The sequence below is a fragment of the Cherax quadricarinatus genome, chromosome 5 (assembly GCF_038502225.1).
Source record: "Cherax quadricarinatus isolate ZL_2023a chromosome 5, ASM3850222v1, whole genome shotgun sequence".
NCBI classification, from domain to species: Eukaryota; Metazoa; Arthropoda; class Malacostraca; order Decapoda; family Parastacidae; genus Cherax; species Cherax quadricarinatus.
This window is the reverse complement of record NC_091296.1, coordinates 63,479,579-63,494,930: the sequence shown is the minus strand read 5'-3', so window position 1 is coordinate 63,494,930 and position 15,352 is coordinate 63,479,579. Positions and strand designations below refer to the sequence as shown.

The 15,352-nt window shown below is 47.4% G+C and overlaps 2 protein-coding genes across 2 annotated transcripts in view; one reads left to right on the top strand and one right to left on the bottom strand.

The window, feature by feature from the left end:
- The window catches only part of LOC128685077 (protein draper-like), a 1,011,482-nt gene that overhangs the window by 468,811 nt on the left and 527,319 nt on the right, over positions 1 to 15,352 (top strand). The window lies entirely within an intron of this gene.
- Positions 1,241 to 6,158, bottom strand: LOC128705204 (myb-like protein D). The gene is given in 5 exon segments (XM_070104628.1): positions 1,241 to 2,912; positions 3,023 to 3,118; positions 3,168 to 3,448; positions 3,450 to 4,671; positions 6,121 to 6,158. Coding segments are annotated over 5 exon segments (3,309 nt in total).

The following is a 15,352-nucleotide window of genomic DNA, read 5'->3' as shown; positions in this document are numbered from 1 at the left end:
TCTGAGTGTGAGACTGTCTGGCCAGTTTGAGTGTGAGACTGTCTGGCCAGTCTGAGTGTGAGACTGTCTGGCCAGTCTGAGTGTGAGACTGTCTGGCCAGTCTGAGTGTGAGACTGTCTGGCCAGTCTGAGTGTGAGACTGTCTGGCCAGTCTGAGTGTGAGACTGTCTGGCCAGTCTGAGTGTGAGACTGTCTGGCCAGTTTGAGTGTGAGACTGTCTGGCCAGTCTGAGTGTGAGACTGTCTGGCCAGTCTGAGTGTGAGACTGTCTGGCCAGTTTGAGTGTGAGACTGTCTGGCCAGTCTTAGTGTGAGACTGTCTGGCCAGTCTTAGTGTGAGACTGTCTGGCCAGTCTTAGTGTGAGACTGTCTGGCCAGTCTTAGTGTGAGACTGTCTGGCCAGTCTGAGTGTGAGACTGTCTGGCCAGTCTGAGTGTGAGACTGTCTGGCCAGTCTGAGTGTGAGACTGTCTGGCCAGTCTGAGTGTGAGACTGTCTGGCCAGTCTGAGTGTGAGACTGTCTGGCCAGTCTGAGTGTGAGACTGTCTGGCCAGTCTGAGTGTGAGACTGTCTGGCCAGTCTTAGTGTGAGACTGTCTGGCCAGTCTGAGTGTGAGACTGTCTGGCCAGTCTGAGTGTGAGACTGTCTGGCCAGTCTGAGTGTGAGACTGTCTGGCCAGTCTGAGTGTGAGACTGTCTGGCCAGTCTGAGTGTGAGACTGTCTGGCCAGTCTGAGTGTGAGACTGTCTGGCCAGTCTTAGTGTGAGACTGTCTGGCCAGTCTGAGTGTGAGACTGTCTGGCCAGTCTTAGTGTGAGACTGTCTGGCCAGTCTGAGTGTGAGACTGTCTGGCCAATCTGAGTGTGAGACTGTCTGGCCAATCTGAGTGTGAGACTGTCTGGCCAATCTGAGTGTGAGACTGTCTGGCCAATCTGAGTGTGAGACTGTCTGGCCAATCTGAGTGTGAGACTGTCTGGCCAGTCTGAGTGTGAGACTGTCTGGCCAGTCTTAGTGTGAGACTGTCTGGCCAGTCTGAGTGTGAGACTGTCTGGCCAGTCTGAGTGTGAGACTGTCTGGCCAATCTGAGTGTGAGACTGTCTGGCCAGTCTGAGTGTGAGACTGTCTGGCCAGTCTGAGTGTGAGACTGTCTGGCCAGTCTTAGTGTGAGACTGTCTAGCCAGTCTGAGTGTGAGACTGTCTAGCCACTATGAATGTCAGATTTTTGGATGTTCTGGTTATTAGAGTACTAGACGATGTGGTTTAGAGTACTGGATGACGTGGTTGTTAGAGTGCTTGATGACGTGGTTGTGAGAGTACTGGATTTTGTGATGTTGTGGTTGTTAGAGTACTGGATGACGTGGTTGTTAGAGTACTGGATGATGTGGTTGTTAGAGTACTGGATGACGTGGTTGTTAGAGTGCTGGATGATGTGGTTGTTAGAGTACTGGATGACGTGGTTGTTAGAGTGCTGGATGACGTGGTTGTTAGAGTACTGGATGACGTGGTTGTTAGAGTGCTGGATGACGTGGTTGTTAGAGTGCTGGATGATGTGGTTGTTAGAGTGCTGGATGATGTGGTTGTTAGAGTGCTGGATGATGTGGTTGTTAGAGTGCTGGATGATGTGGTTGTTAGAGTACTGGATGACGTGGTTGTTAGAGTGCTGGATGATGTGGTTGTTAGAGTACTGGATGACGTGGTTGTTAGAGTGCTGGATGACGTGGTTGTTAGAGTACTAGATGACGTGGTTGTTAGAGTACTGGATGACGTGGTTGTTAGTGTACTGGATGACGTGGTTGTTAAAGCACTGGATGACGTGGTTGTTAGAGCACTGGATGACGTGGTTGTTAGAGTACTGGATAACGTGGTTGTTAGAGTGCTGGATGACGTGGTTGTTAGAGTACTGGATGACGTGGTTGTTAGAGTACTGCATGACGTGGTTGTTAGAGCACTGGATGACATGGTTGTTAGAGTACTGGATGACGTGGTTGTTAGAGTACTGGATGACGTGGTTGTTAGAGTACTGGATGACGTGGTTGTTAGAGTGCTGGATGGCGTGGTTGTTAGAGTACTGGACGACGTGGTTGTTAGAGTACTGGATGACGTGGTTGTTAGAGTGCTGGATGACGTGGTTGTTAGAGTACTGGATGACGTGGTTGTTAGAGTACTGGATGACGTGGTTGTTAGAGTACTGGATGACGTGGTTGTTAGAGCACTGGATGACGTGGTTGCTAGAGTACTGGATGACGTGGTTGTTAGAGTACTGGATGACGTGGTTGTTAAAGCACTGGATGACATGGTTGTTAGAGCACTGGATGACGTGGTTGTTAGGGTACTGGATAACGTGGTTGTTAGAGTGCTGGATGACGTGGTTGTTAGAGTGCTGGATGACGTGGTTGTTAGAGTACTGGATGACGTGGTTGTTAGAGTACTGGATGACGTGGTTGTTAGAGTGCTGGATGACATGGTTGTTAGAGTACTGGATGACGTGGTTGTTAGAGTGTTGGATGACGTGGTTGTTAGAGTACTGGATGACATGGTTGTTAGAGTACTGGATGGCGTGGTTGTTAGAGTGCTGGATGACGTGGTTGTTAGAGTACTGGATGACGTGGTTGTTAGAGTACTGGATGACGTGGTTGTTAGAGTGCTGGATGACGTGGTTGTTAGAGTACTGGATGACGTGTTTGTTAGAGTACTGGATGACGTGGTTGTTAGAGTGCTGGATGACGTGGTTGTTAGAGTACTGGATGACGTGGTTGTTAGAGTACTGGATGACGTGGTTGTTAGAGTACTGGATTACGTGGTTGTTAGAGTGCTGGATGACGTGGTTGTTAGAGTACTGGATGACGTGGTTGTTAGAGTGCTGGATGACGTGGTTGTTAGAGTACTGGATGACGTGGTTGTTAGAGTACTGGATGACGTGGTTGTTAGAGCACTGGATGACGTGGTTGCTAGAGTACTGGATGACGTGGTTGTTAGAGTACTGGATGACGTGGTTGTTAAAGCACTGGATGACGTGGTTGTTAGAGCACTGGATGACGTGGTTGTTAGAGTACTGGATGACGTGGTTGTTAGAGTGCTAGATGATGTGGTTGTTAGAGTACTGGATAACGTGGTTGTTAGAGTGCTGGATGACGTGGTTGTTAGAGTACTAGATGACGTGGTTGTTAGAGTACTGGATGACGTGGTTGTTAGAGTACTGGATGACGTGGTTGTTAAAGCACTGGATGACGTGGTTGTTAGAGCACTGGATGACGTGGTTGTTAGAGTACTGGATAACGTGGTTGTTAGAGTGCTGGATGACGTGGTTGTTAGAGTACTGGATGACGTGGTTGTTAGAGTACTGCATGACGTGGTTGTTAGAGCACTGGATGACATGGTTGTTAGAGTACTGGATGACGTGGTTGTTAGAGTACTGGATGACGTGGTTGTTAGAGTACTGGATGACGTTTTTTGTTAGAGTGCTGGATGGCGTGGTTGTTAGAGTACTGGACGACGTGGTTGTTAGAGTACTGGATGACGTGGTTGTTAGAGTGCTGGATGACGTGGTTGTTAGAGTACTGGATGACGTGGTTGTTAGAGTACTGGATGACGTGGTTGTTAGAGTACTGGATGACGTGGTTCTTAGAGCACTGGATGACGTGGTTGCTAGAGTACTGGATGACGTGGTTGTTAGAGTGCTGGATGACGTGGTTGTTAAAGCACTGGATGACGTGGTTGTTAGAGCACTGGATGACGTGGTTGTTAGAGTACTGGATAACGTGGTTGTTAGAGTGCTGGATGACGTGGTTGTTAGAGTGCTGGATGACGTGGTTGTTAGAGTACTGGATGACGTGGTTGTTAGAGTACTGGATGACGTGGTTGTTAGAGTGCTGGATGACATGGTTGTTAGAGTACTGGATGACGTGGTTGTTAGAGTGTTGGATGACGTGGTTGTTAGAGTACTGGATGACGTGGTTGTTAGAGTACTGGATGGCGTGGTTGTTAGAGTGCTGGATGACGTGGTTGTTAGAGTACTGGATGACGTGGTTGTTAGAGTACTGGATGACGTGGTTGTTAGAGTGCTGGATGACGTGGTTGTTAGAGTACTGGATGACGTGGTTGTTAGAGTACTGGATGACGTGGTTGTTAGAGTGCTGGATGACGTGGTTGTTAGAGTACTGGATGACGTGGTTGTTAGAGTACTGGATGACGTGGTTGTTAGAGTACTGGATGACGTGGTTGTTAGAGTGCTGGATGACGTGGTTGTTAGAGTACTGGATGACGTGGTTGTTAGAGTGCTGGATGACGTGGTTGTTAGAGTACTGGATGACGTGGTTGTTAGAGTACTGGATGACGTGGTTGTTAGAGCACTGGATGACGTGGTTGCTAGAGTACTGGATGACGTGGGTCTTAGAGTACTGGATGACGTGGTTGTTAAAGCACTGGATGACGTGGTTGTTAGAACACTGGATGACGTGGTTGTTAGAGTACTGGATGACGTGGTTGTTAGAGTACTGGATGACGTGGTTGTTAAAGCACTGGATGACGTGGTTGTTAGAGCACTGGATGACGTGGTTGTTAGAGTACTGGATGACGTGGTTGTTAGAGTACTGGATGACGTGGTTGTTAGAGTGCTGGATGACGTGGTTGTTAGAGTACTGGATGACGTGGTTGTTAGAGTGCTGGATGATGTGTTTGCTGTAATTATAATTTTTAAAGGGGTGGACGGGTAAGCCAGCGGAAGGCCTCGGTCAGATGACCAAAAGCTCCAGCTGCTGGTCATCATCTAAGACCCGCGTCAGGAAACACTTGTCCTGGTTCCTGAGGAATGTTACCTAACTCTATGTCGCACTTTTATCAAGATTGAATTACAGGACATATCTCCAGCCTGAGGGACTGATTATTTCACATTCATCTTCTTCCGCTGTTCTTCTCCGTATTGAACTGATGACGTCACTGCCCCTCAAGTGTCTCGTTCTTCAACATCATCACTTAACCTAACCTAACTTAACCTAACCTAACTTAACCTAACCTAACCTAACCTAGCTTAACCTAACTTAACCTAACCTAACTTAACCTAACTTAACCTAACCTAACTTAACCTAACTTAACCTAACCTAACCTAACCTAACTTAACCTAACTTAACCTAACCTAACTTAACCTAACTTAACCTAACCTAACCTAACCTAACCTAACCTAACTTAACCTAACTTAACCTAACCTAACTTAACCTAACTTAACCTAACCTAACTTAACCTAACTTAACCTAACCTAACCTAACCTAACTTAACCTAACCTAACCTAATCTAACCTAACTTAACCTAACCTAACTTAACCTAACTTAACCTAACTTAACCTAACCTAACTTAACCTAACCTAATTTAACCTAACCTAACTTAACCTAACTTAACTTAACCTAACTTAACCTAACCAAACTTAACCTAACTTAACCTAACCTAACCTAACCTAACTTAACCTAACTTAACCTAACTTAACCTAACCTAACCTAACCTAACTTAACCTAACTTAACCTAACTTAACCTAACGTAACCTAACCTAACTTAACCTAACTTAACCTAATTTAACCTAACTTAACCTAACTTAACCTAACTTAACCTAACCTAACCTAACCTAACTTAACCTAACTTAACCTAACTTAACCTAACCTAACTTAACCTAACTTAACCTAACTTAACCTAACCTAACTTAACCTAACTTAACCTAACTTAACCTAACTTAACCTAACTTAACCTAACTTAACCTAGCCTAACCTAACCTAACTTAACCTAACTTAACCTAACCTAACTTAACCTAACTTAACCTAACTTAACCTAACTTAACCTAACTTAACCTAACTTAACCTAACTTAACCTAACCTAACTTAGAAACCGCATCTATCCTTAAAGGCCAGTAAGTCAAAGTATTACCTTCCGGAGGGAATACTCTCCGGAAAGCGCTAAACACTGGTGGGTGGGGGGAAATTAAGGTTTGATCCAAGTGTCTGGAAAGTTGCCACTTCCCAGTCATTTACGAATTCTAATTTACTTATTTTTGAAGTTAGAGCGAGTTAGGTTAAGCTAGGCTATGTTAGAGGGAGTGAGGGGTGAGAGAGAGAGAGAGAGTCTCAGCACTCGACTGATCAATACTGCTGACTGAGGAAATTGTTGCTATATGATGCTGCCATGCGCTCTCTCTCTCTCTCTCTCTCTCTCTCTCTCTCTCTCTCTCTCTCTCTCTCTCTCTCTCTCTCTCTCTCTCTCTCTCTCTCTCTCTCTCTCTCTCTCTCTCTCTCTCTCTCTCTCTGTCCTATCACGGCCATCTACCATCTATTTCTATCTAATAGCAGTAGTGGCAGTAGAGTATAACCAGCATACAGCCTCTCCCAGGATATACACCAGGTTATATTCCCAAGAATGAGGAGAAGGAGGAGGAAAAGAAGAAGGAAGACAAAGATGAGGAGAAGTAGAAGAAGGTGATGATTGAATTCCACGTAATTTGCATAGATGCTGCGGTTAACTTTTTAAGTTGAGAGGTTAAGTTTTCTAAGTTGATAGTGTGAGCGGTGGCTTGGCTTGGTGACTTATATTTAAGTTGCTCCTTGAGGGAAGAAACGCTGCTGACCACGTCTCTATTTCGACGACGTTTCGGCCTCAAGTGGGGCGAGATGTGCTCTTCGAGCGTCTGCCTTCACGTCTCTTCGCGGTGACAGTACGACTGTGGAACTTGTCCCTCCTGTTCTGAAACTTAGTGAGGAACTCGGTGAGGAACTTGCTGAGGAACTTGGTGAAGAACTTGGTGAGGAACTTGGTGAGGAACTTAGGGAGGAACTCAGTGAGGAACTCGGTGAGGAACTTGATGAGGAACTTGGTGAAGAACTCGGTGAGGAACTTGGTGAGGAACTTTGTGAGGAACTTGGTGAAGAACTCGGTGAGGAACTTTGTGAGGAACACGGTGAGGAACCCAGTGAGGAACTCGGTGAGGAACTTGGTGAGGAACTCAGTGAGGAACACGGTGAGGAACTTGGTGAGGAACTCAGTGAGGAACACGGTGAGGAACTTGGTGAGGAACACGGTGAGGAACTTGGTGAGGAACACGGTGAGGAACTTGGTGAGGAACTTGGTGAGGAACTCGGTGAGGAACTTAGTGAGGGACTTGGTGAGGACCCAGGGGAGGATCCAAGTGAGTAGGCAGGTGAAGACTCAGGTGCGAAACTGGGTGAGGACTCATGTGAGGAACTAGGTGAGGACCCAGGTGAACTAGATGAGGACTCAGGTAAGGATCCAGGTGAGGACCCAGGTGATGATTCAGGTGAAAACCCAGTTGAGGATCCAGCTGAGGATCCAGGTGAGGACCCAGGTGAGGACCCAGGTGAGGATCCAGGTGAGGACCCAGGTGAGGACCCAGGTGAGGATCCAGGTGAGGACCCAGGTGAGGACCCAGGTGAGGATCCAGGTGAGGATCCAGGTGAGGACCCAGGTGAGGATCCAGCTGAGGATCCAGGTGAGGACCCAGGTGAGGACCCAGGTGAGGATCCAGGTGAGGATCCAGGTGAGGACCCAGGTGAGGACCCAGGTGAGGATCCAGCTGAGGATCCAGGTGAGGACCCAGGTGAGGACCCAGGTGAGGATCCAGCTAAGGATCCAGGTGAGGACCCAGGTGAGGATCCAGGTGAGGATCCAGGTGAGGATCCAGGTGAGGACCCAGGTAAAGATTCAGGTGAAAACCCAGGTGAGGACCCAGGTGAGGACCCAGGTGAGGACCCAGGTGAGGATCCAGGTGAGGAAGGGGAAGAGGAAGCAGGAGGTGAGGTGGCAGGAGCCAAGTAACCTACATTATGCAAGAAAGTTAAGGGCTTATCCTTTTAGTGTGTGTGTGTTTGTGTGTGTGTTTGTGTGTGTGTGTTTGTGTGTGTGTTTGTGTGTGTGTGTGTGTGTGTGTGTGTGTGTGTGTGTGTGTGTGTGTGTGTGTGTGTGTGTGTGTGTGTGTGTGTGTGTGTGTAAAATTTCACCCAGTGAAGATTTCCGATATAGTTTGCTGGTCTCTTTTCTATTTAGTAGTAGTGATAGTAATAATGGTAGCAGTAGTAGTAGTAGTAATGGTAGTAGTGTACTAGTAGTAGTGCTACAGAATGCCACATCTCTCAGCACAGCCATATAGTAGAGCACTAGAAAATCGACATACTAGCCCCCCCCTCTCTAGCACCTAGCCTGACACTGGCTCGGTACCAGCTAGTCTGTCTTCACATCAACAATCCCGTACCGTACTGACCTCAGCAGCGCACTCTGCTATTAGCACTCTACCTATGACACTGTACACTGTAATACTCTAAGAAATGATACCATCTGGTACGTAGCTGTAATGAAATGTACTCAAAAGTACAAGAGTAATGTGTGTGTGTGTAGAGTACTCAGCTAGACTCGACTTACAACGCGTTTGACAAAACAAGACCCTAGACAGGCTACCTTGTGAGCCACAGATAGGCAGTATAACAACTTGCTTGAAAAGCAAGGCGACCTGTTCGCCAGACAGCAAAACACTCGAAGTTCAGCCGTGAGCAGCACAGCGTCAGGCGAAGAACAGCCACAAGAAGACTGAAAGAAAACGACAATACCTGGGAAACAATAGGTTAGTTCTTCAAATAACGACAACAAATTTACCATATTTTTGTATCTGAGATTAGCAGCAACTTCCAGACCCCCGACTACGACGGTGCCTGGAGGTAAGTTGAATAGTCTGTTGAACAGTACGTTGAATAACACGTTGAACAGTTTGTTGAACTCCATTTTGAAGAGTATGTTGCACGCCTGCGTGCTGGCCGGGCTGAGGCTTCAGCTGCAACATGGATCAACTTTGCGGCCCAAAACAAGAAGTGAAATATTTCGTAGAAATACCTCTGAATCTGAATTTCAGTGACGGTAACAACAGTGATGGTAACAACCAACAGTGACGGTAACAACAGTGACTACAACAACAGTGACGGTAACAATACTGACGGTAACAACAGTGACGGTAACAACAGTGACGGTAAAAACAGTGACGGTAACAATATTGACGGTAACAACAGTGACGGTAACAACAGTGACGGTAACAACAGTGACGGTAACAACAGTGACGGTAACAACAGTGACGGTAACAATAGTGACAGTAACAACAGTGACGGTAACAACAGTGACGGTAACACTAGTGACAGTAACAACAGTGACCTGGGGATGGATCCTGGGGACTCAGGTCATGTGAGGAACGCTCACCCCAGCTAATCCTCAGCAATTACTGTAAACTAACGAGAGTTGTAAAGTTTGGATTGACTCTCTGGCACTGTGTGTATGATTTGTGGCAGTGGTCACTGTCTGGCACTGTGTGTATGATTTGTGGCAGCGGTCACTGTCTGGCACTGTGTATGATTTGTGGCAGTGGTCACTGTCTGGCACTGTGTGTATGATTTGTGGCAGTGGTCACTGTCTGGCACTGTGTGTATGATTTGTGGCAGTGGTCACTGTCTGGCACTGTGTGTATGATTTGTGGCAGTGGTCACTGTCTGGCACTGTGTGTATGATTTGTGGCAGCGGTCACTGTCTGGCACTGTGTATGAATTGTGGCAGTGGTCACTGTCTGGCACTGTGTATGAATTGTGGCAGTGGTCACTGTCTGGCACTGTGTGTATGATTTGTGGCAGTGGTCACTGTCTGGCACTGTGTGTATGATTTGTGGCAGTGGTCACTGTCTGGCACTGTGTGTATGATTTGTGGCAGTGGTCACTGTCTGGCACTGTGTGTATGATTTGTGGTAGTGGTCTCTCTCTGGCACTGTGTGTATGATTTGTGGCACTGGTCACTGTCTGGCACTGTGTGTATGATTTGTGGCAGTGGTCACTGTCTGGCACTGTGTATGAATTGTGGCAGTGGTCACTGTCTGGCACTGTGTGTACAATTTGTGGCAGCGGTCACTATCTGGCACTGTGTGTATGATTTGTGGCAGTGGTCACTGTCTGGCACTGCGTGTATGATTTGTGGCAGTGGTCACTGTCTGGCACTGTGTGTATGATTTGTGGTAGTGGTCACTGTCTGGCACTGTGTGTATGATTTGTGGCAGTGGTCTCTGTCTGGCACTGTGTGTATGATTTGTGGCAGTGGTCTCTGTCTGGCACTGTGTGTATGATTTGTGGCGGTGGTCTCTGGCACTGTGTGTATGATTTGTGGTAGTGGTCACTGTCTGGCACTGTGTGTATGATTTGTGGTAGTGGTCACTGTCTGGCACTGTGTGTATGATTTGTGGTAGTGGTCACTGTCTGGCACTGTGTGTATGATTTGTGGTAGTGGTCACTGTCTGGCACTGTGTGTATGATTTGTGGTAGTGGTCACTATCTGGCAATGTGTGTATGATTTGTGGCAGTGGTCACTGTCTGGCACTGTGTGTATGATTTGTGGTAGTGGTCACTGTCTGGCACTGTGTGTATGATTTGTGGTAGTGGTCACTGTCTGGCACTGTGTGTATGATTTGTGGCAGTGGTCACTGTCTGGCACTGTGTGTATGATTTGTGGCAGTGGTCACTGTCTGGCACTGTGTGTATGATTTGTGGCAGTGGTCACTGTCTGGCACTGTGTGTATGATTTGTGGCACTGGTCACTGTCTGGCACTGTGTGTATGAGTTGTGGCACTGGTCACTGTCTGGCACTGTGTGTATGAGTTGTGGCAGCGGTCACTGTCTGGCACTGTGTGTATGATTTGTGACAGTGGTCACTGTCTGGCACTGTGTGTATGATTTGTGGCACTGGTCACTGTCTGGCACTGTGTGTATGATTTGTGGTAGTGGTCACTGTCTGGCACTGTGTGTATGATTTGTGGCACTGGTCACTGTCTGGCACTGTGTGTATGATTTGTGGTAGTGGTCACTGTCTGGCACTGTGTGTATGATTTGTGGTAGTGGTCGCTGTCTGGCACTGTGTGTATGATTTGTGGTAGTGGTCACTGTCTGGCACTGTGTGTATGATTTGTGGCAGTGGTCACTGTCTGGCACTGTGTGCATGATTGGTGGTAGTGGTCACTGTCTGGCACTGTGTGCATGATTGGTGGTAGTGGTCTCTGTCTGGCACTGTGTGTATGATTTGTGGTAGTGGTCACTGTCTGGCACTGTGTGCATGATTGGTGGTAGTGGTCACTGTCTGGCACTGTGTGTATGATTGTGGCAGTGGTCACTGTCTGGCACTGTGTGCATGATTGGTGGTAGTGGTCACTGTCTGGCACTGTGTGTATGATTGGTGGTAGTGGTCACTGTCTGGCACTGTGTGTATGATTGGTGGTAGTGGTCACTGTCTGGCACTGTGTGCATGATTGGTGGTAGTGGTCACTGTCTGGCACTGTGTGTATGATTGGTGGTAGTGGTCACTGTCTGGCACTGTGTGTATGATTTGTGGCACTGGTCACTGTCAGGCACTGTGTGTATGATTTGTGGCACTGGTCACTGTCAGGCACTGTGTGTATGATTTGTGGTAGTGGTCACTGTCAGGCACTGTGTGTATGATTTGTGGCAGTGGTCACTGTCTGGCACTGTGTGTATGATTTGTGGTAGTGGTCACTGTCTGGCACTGTGTGTATGATTGGTGGTAGTGGTCACTGTCTGGCACTGTGTGTATGATTGGTGGTAGTGGTCACTGTCTGGCACTGTGTGTATGATTGGTGGTAGTGGTCACTGTCTGGCACTGTGTGTATGATTGGTGGTAGTGGTCACTGTCAGGCACTGTGTGTATGATTGGTGGTAGTGGTCACTGTCTGGCACTGTGTGTATGATTGGTGGTAGTGGTCACTGTCTGGCACTGTGTGTATGATTGGTGGTAGTGGTCACTGTCTGGCACTGTGTGTATGATTGGTGGTAGTGGTCACTGTCTGGCACTGTGTGTATGATTGGTGGTAGTGGTCACTGTCAGGCACTGTGTGTATGATTTGTGGCAGCGGTCACTGTCTGGCACTGTGTGTATGATTGGTGGTAGTGGTCACTGTCAGGCACTGTGTGTATGATTTGTGGCACTGGTCACTGTCAGGCACTGTGTGTATGATTGGTGGTAGTGGTCACTGTCTGGCACTGTGTGTATGATTTGTGGTAGTGGTCACTGTCTGGCACTGTGTGTATGATTGGTGGTAGTGGTCACTGTCTGGCACTGTGTGTATGATTTGTGGCACTGGTCACTGTCTGGCACTGTGTGTATGATTTGTGGCAGTGGTCACTGTCTGGCACTGTGTGTATGATTTGTGGCAGTGGTCACTGTCTGGCACTGTGTGTATGATTTGTGGCAGTGGTCACTGTCTGGCACTGTGTGTATGATTTGTGGCAGTGGTCACTGTCTGGCACTGTGTGTATGATTTGTGACAGTGGTCACTGTCTGGCACTGTGTGTATGATTTGTGGTAGTGGTATGTGGTGCCTCTGCGTGTATAATTTTATTTATCTATCTGTTGTATTCGATTTGTAGCGACCTGGTTTTGCATGATATGTATAGTTGTATATCTCCTTCTCGATAGCTGGATATACATATGTCGTGCCGAATAGGTAAAACTGGTCATTTAGCAAGAACTCATTTAAAATTAAGTTCTTTCTAAAATTTTCTCTTATACGTTTAAAGATATATTTTTTTTTATTAATGTTAATGAAAAAAATTATAATTTTGCACCAAAAGCACCTTAGAAAACTGACCTAATCTTATTATAACAATCGCAATTTATTTTAGCCTAATCCAACTAAATATATTTTAGATAAGTTTACAATAATTTAATAAAAAAAGAAACACACTGAAATATATTTTTTTCGTTAGGTTCAGAATGATTTTTGCGAAATTATTGCGTACACAAATTTTCGCTTGCCTTATTCGGCAAGATGAGCGTTGCTATTTAAGCCAAGATCGCAAATTTTACATATTCGGCACGATATATATATATATATATATATATATATATATATATATATATATATATATATATATATATATATATATATCTGTGTGTGTGTACCGGATAGAAAGAGAGGTAGAAGGAGTAAGGAGGGAGGAAGGGAAGAAAGGATGGAGGAAGGGAAGGAAGGAGGGAGGAAGGGAAGGAAGGAGGGAGGAAGGGAAGGAAGGAGGGAGGAAGGGAAGGAAGGAGGGAGGAAGGGAAGGAAGGAGGGAGGAAGGGAAGGAAGGAGGGAGGAAGGGAAGGAAGGAGGGAGGAAGGGAAGGAAGGAGGGAGGAAGGGAAGGAAGGAGGGAGGAAGGGAAGGAAGGAGGGAGGAAGGGAAGGAAGGAGGGAGGAAGGGAAGGAGGGAGGAAGGGAAGGAAGGAAGGAGGAAGGGAAGGAGGGAGGAAGGGAAGGAAGGAAGGAACGGAGGGAGGAAGGGAAGGAAGGAAGGAACGGAGGGAGGAAGGGAAGGAAGGAACGGAGGGAGGAAGGGAAGGAAGGAACGGAGGGAGGAAGGGAAGGAAGGAGGGAGGAAGGGAAGGAAGGAGGGAGGAAGGGAAGGAAGGAGGGAGGAAGGGAAGGAAGGAGGGAGGAAGGGAAGGAAGGAGGGAGGAAGGGAAGGAAGGAGGGAGGAAGGGAAGGAGGGAGGAAGGGAAGGAAAGGGAGGAAGGGAAGGAAGGAGGGAGGAGGGAGGAAGGGAAGGGGAAGGAAGGAAGGAAGGAGGGAGGAAGGAGGAAGGAGAAGGGAAGGAAGGAGGGAGGAAGGGAAGGAAGGAGGGAGGAAGGGAAGGAAGGAGGGAGGAAAGGGAGGAAGGGAAGGGAGGGAAGGAAGGAGGGTGGAAGGAAGGAACGGAGGGAGGAAGGGAAGGAAGGAGGGAGGAAGGGAAGGAAGGAGGGAGGAAGGGAAGGAGGAAGGGAAGGAAGGAGGGAGGAAGGGAAGGAAGGGAAGGAAGGAAGGGAAGGAAGGAGGGAGGAAGGGAAGGAAGGAGGGAGGAAGGGAAGGAATGAGGGAGGAAGGGAAGGAGGGAGGAAGGGAAGGAAGGAGGGAGGAAGGGAAGGAAGGAGGGAGGAAGGGAAGGAAGGAGGGAGGAAGGGAAGGAAGGAGGGAGGAGGGAAGGAGGGAGGAAGGGAAGGAAGGAGGGAGGAAGGGAAGGAAGGAGGGAAGGAGGAAGGGGGAAGGAAGGGAAGGGGAGGAAGAAGGAAGGAAGGAAGGGAAAGGAAGAGGGAGGAAGGAGGGAGGAAGGGAAGGAAGGAGGGAGGAAGGGAAGGAAGGAGGGAGGAAGGGAAGGAAGGAGGGAGGAAGGGAAGGAAGGAGGGAGGAAGGGATTAGACGGAAGAGCTGTGAGTCTCCATCATTACTCTGGGGAAAAGAAAAACAGAGTTTTTTTTTTCTGCGTGGCTAAGAGGAAGAAGAGGAGGAAGAGGAAGAAGAGGAGCAGTGAAGGACGAAAAATTAAAAGGAAGAGGAGTGCTTCTGGTGACCACAAACACCTTTCGATGTTTTAAATGTTCACACAACCAGCTGCTGCAATGTTCATGAACACTACAACCAGCTGCTGCAATGTTCATAAACACTACAACCAGCTGCTGCAATGTTCATAAATACTACAACCAGCTGCTGCAATGTTCATAAACACTACAACCAGCTGCTGCAATGTTCATAAATACTACAACCAGCTGCTGCAATGTTCATAAACACTACAACCAGCTGCTGCAATGTTCATAAACACTACAACCAGCTGCTGCAATGTTCATAAACACTACAACCAGCTGCTGCAATGTTCATGAACACTACAACCAGCTGCTGCAATGTTCATAAACACTACAACCAGCTGCTGCAATGTTCATGAGCACTATAACCAGCTGCTGCAATGTTCATGAACACTACAACCAGCTGCTGCAATGTTCATAAACACTACAACCAGCTGCTGCAATGTTCATAAACACTACAACCAGCTGCTGCAATGTTCATGAGCACTATAACCAGCTGCTGCAATGTTCATGAACACTACAACCAGCTGCTGCAATGTTCATAAACACTACAACCAGCTGCTGCAATGTTCATGAACACTATAACCAGCTGCTGCAATGTTCATGAACACTACAACCAGCTGCTGCAATGTTCATGAACACTACAACCAGCTGCTGCAATGTTCATGAACACTACAACCAGCTGCTGCAATGTTCATGAACACTACAACCAGCTGCTGCAATGTTCATAAACACTACAACCAGCTGCTGCAATGTTCATGAACACTACAACCAGCTGCTGCAATGTTCATGAACACTACAACCAGCTGCTGCAATGTTCATAAACACTACAACCAGCTGCTACAATGTTCATAAACACTGCAACCAGCTGCTACAATGTTCATAAACACTACAACCAGCTGCTACAATGTTCATAAACACTACAACCAGCTGCTGCGGAAGCATACGTACCGTGGCACTGCCAGG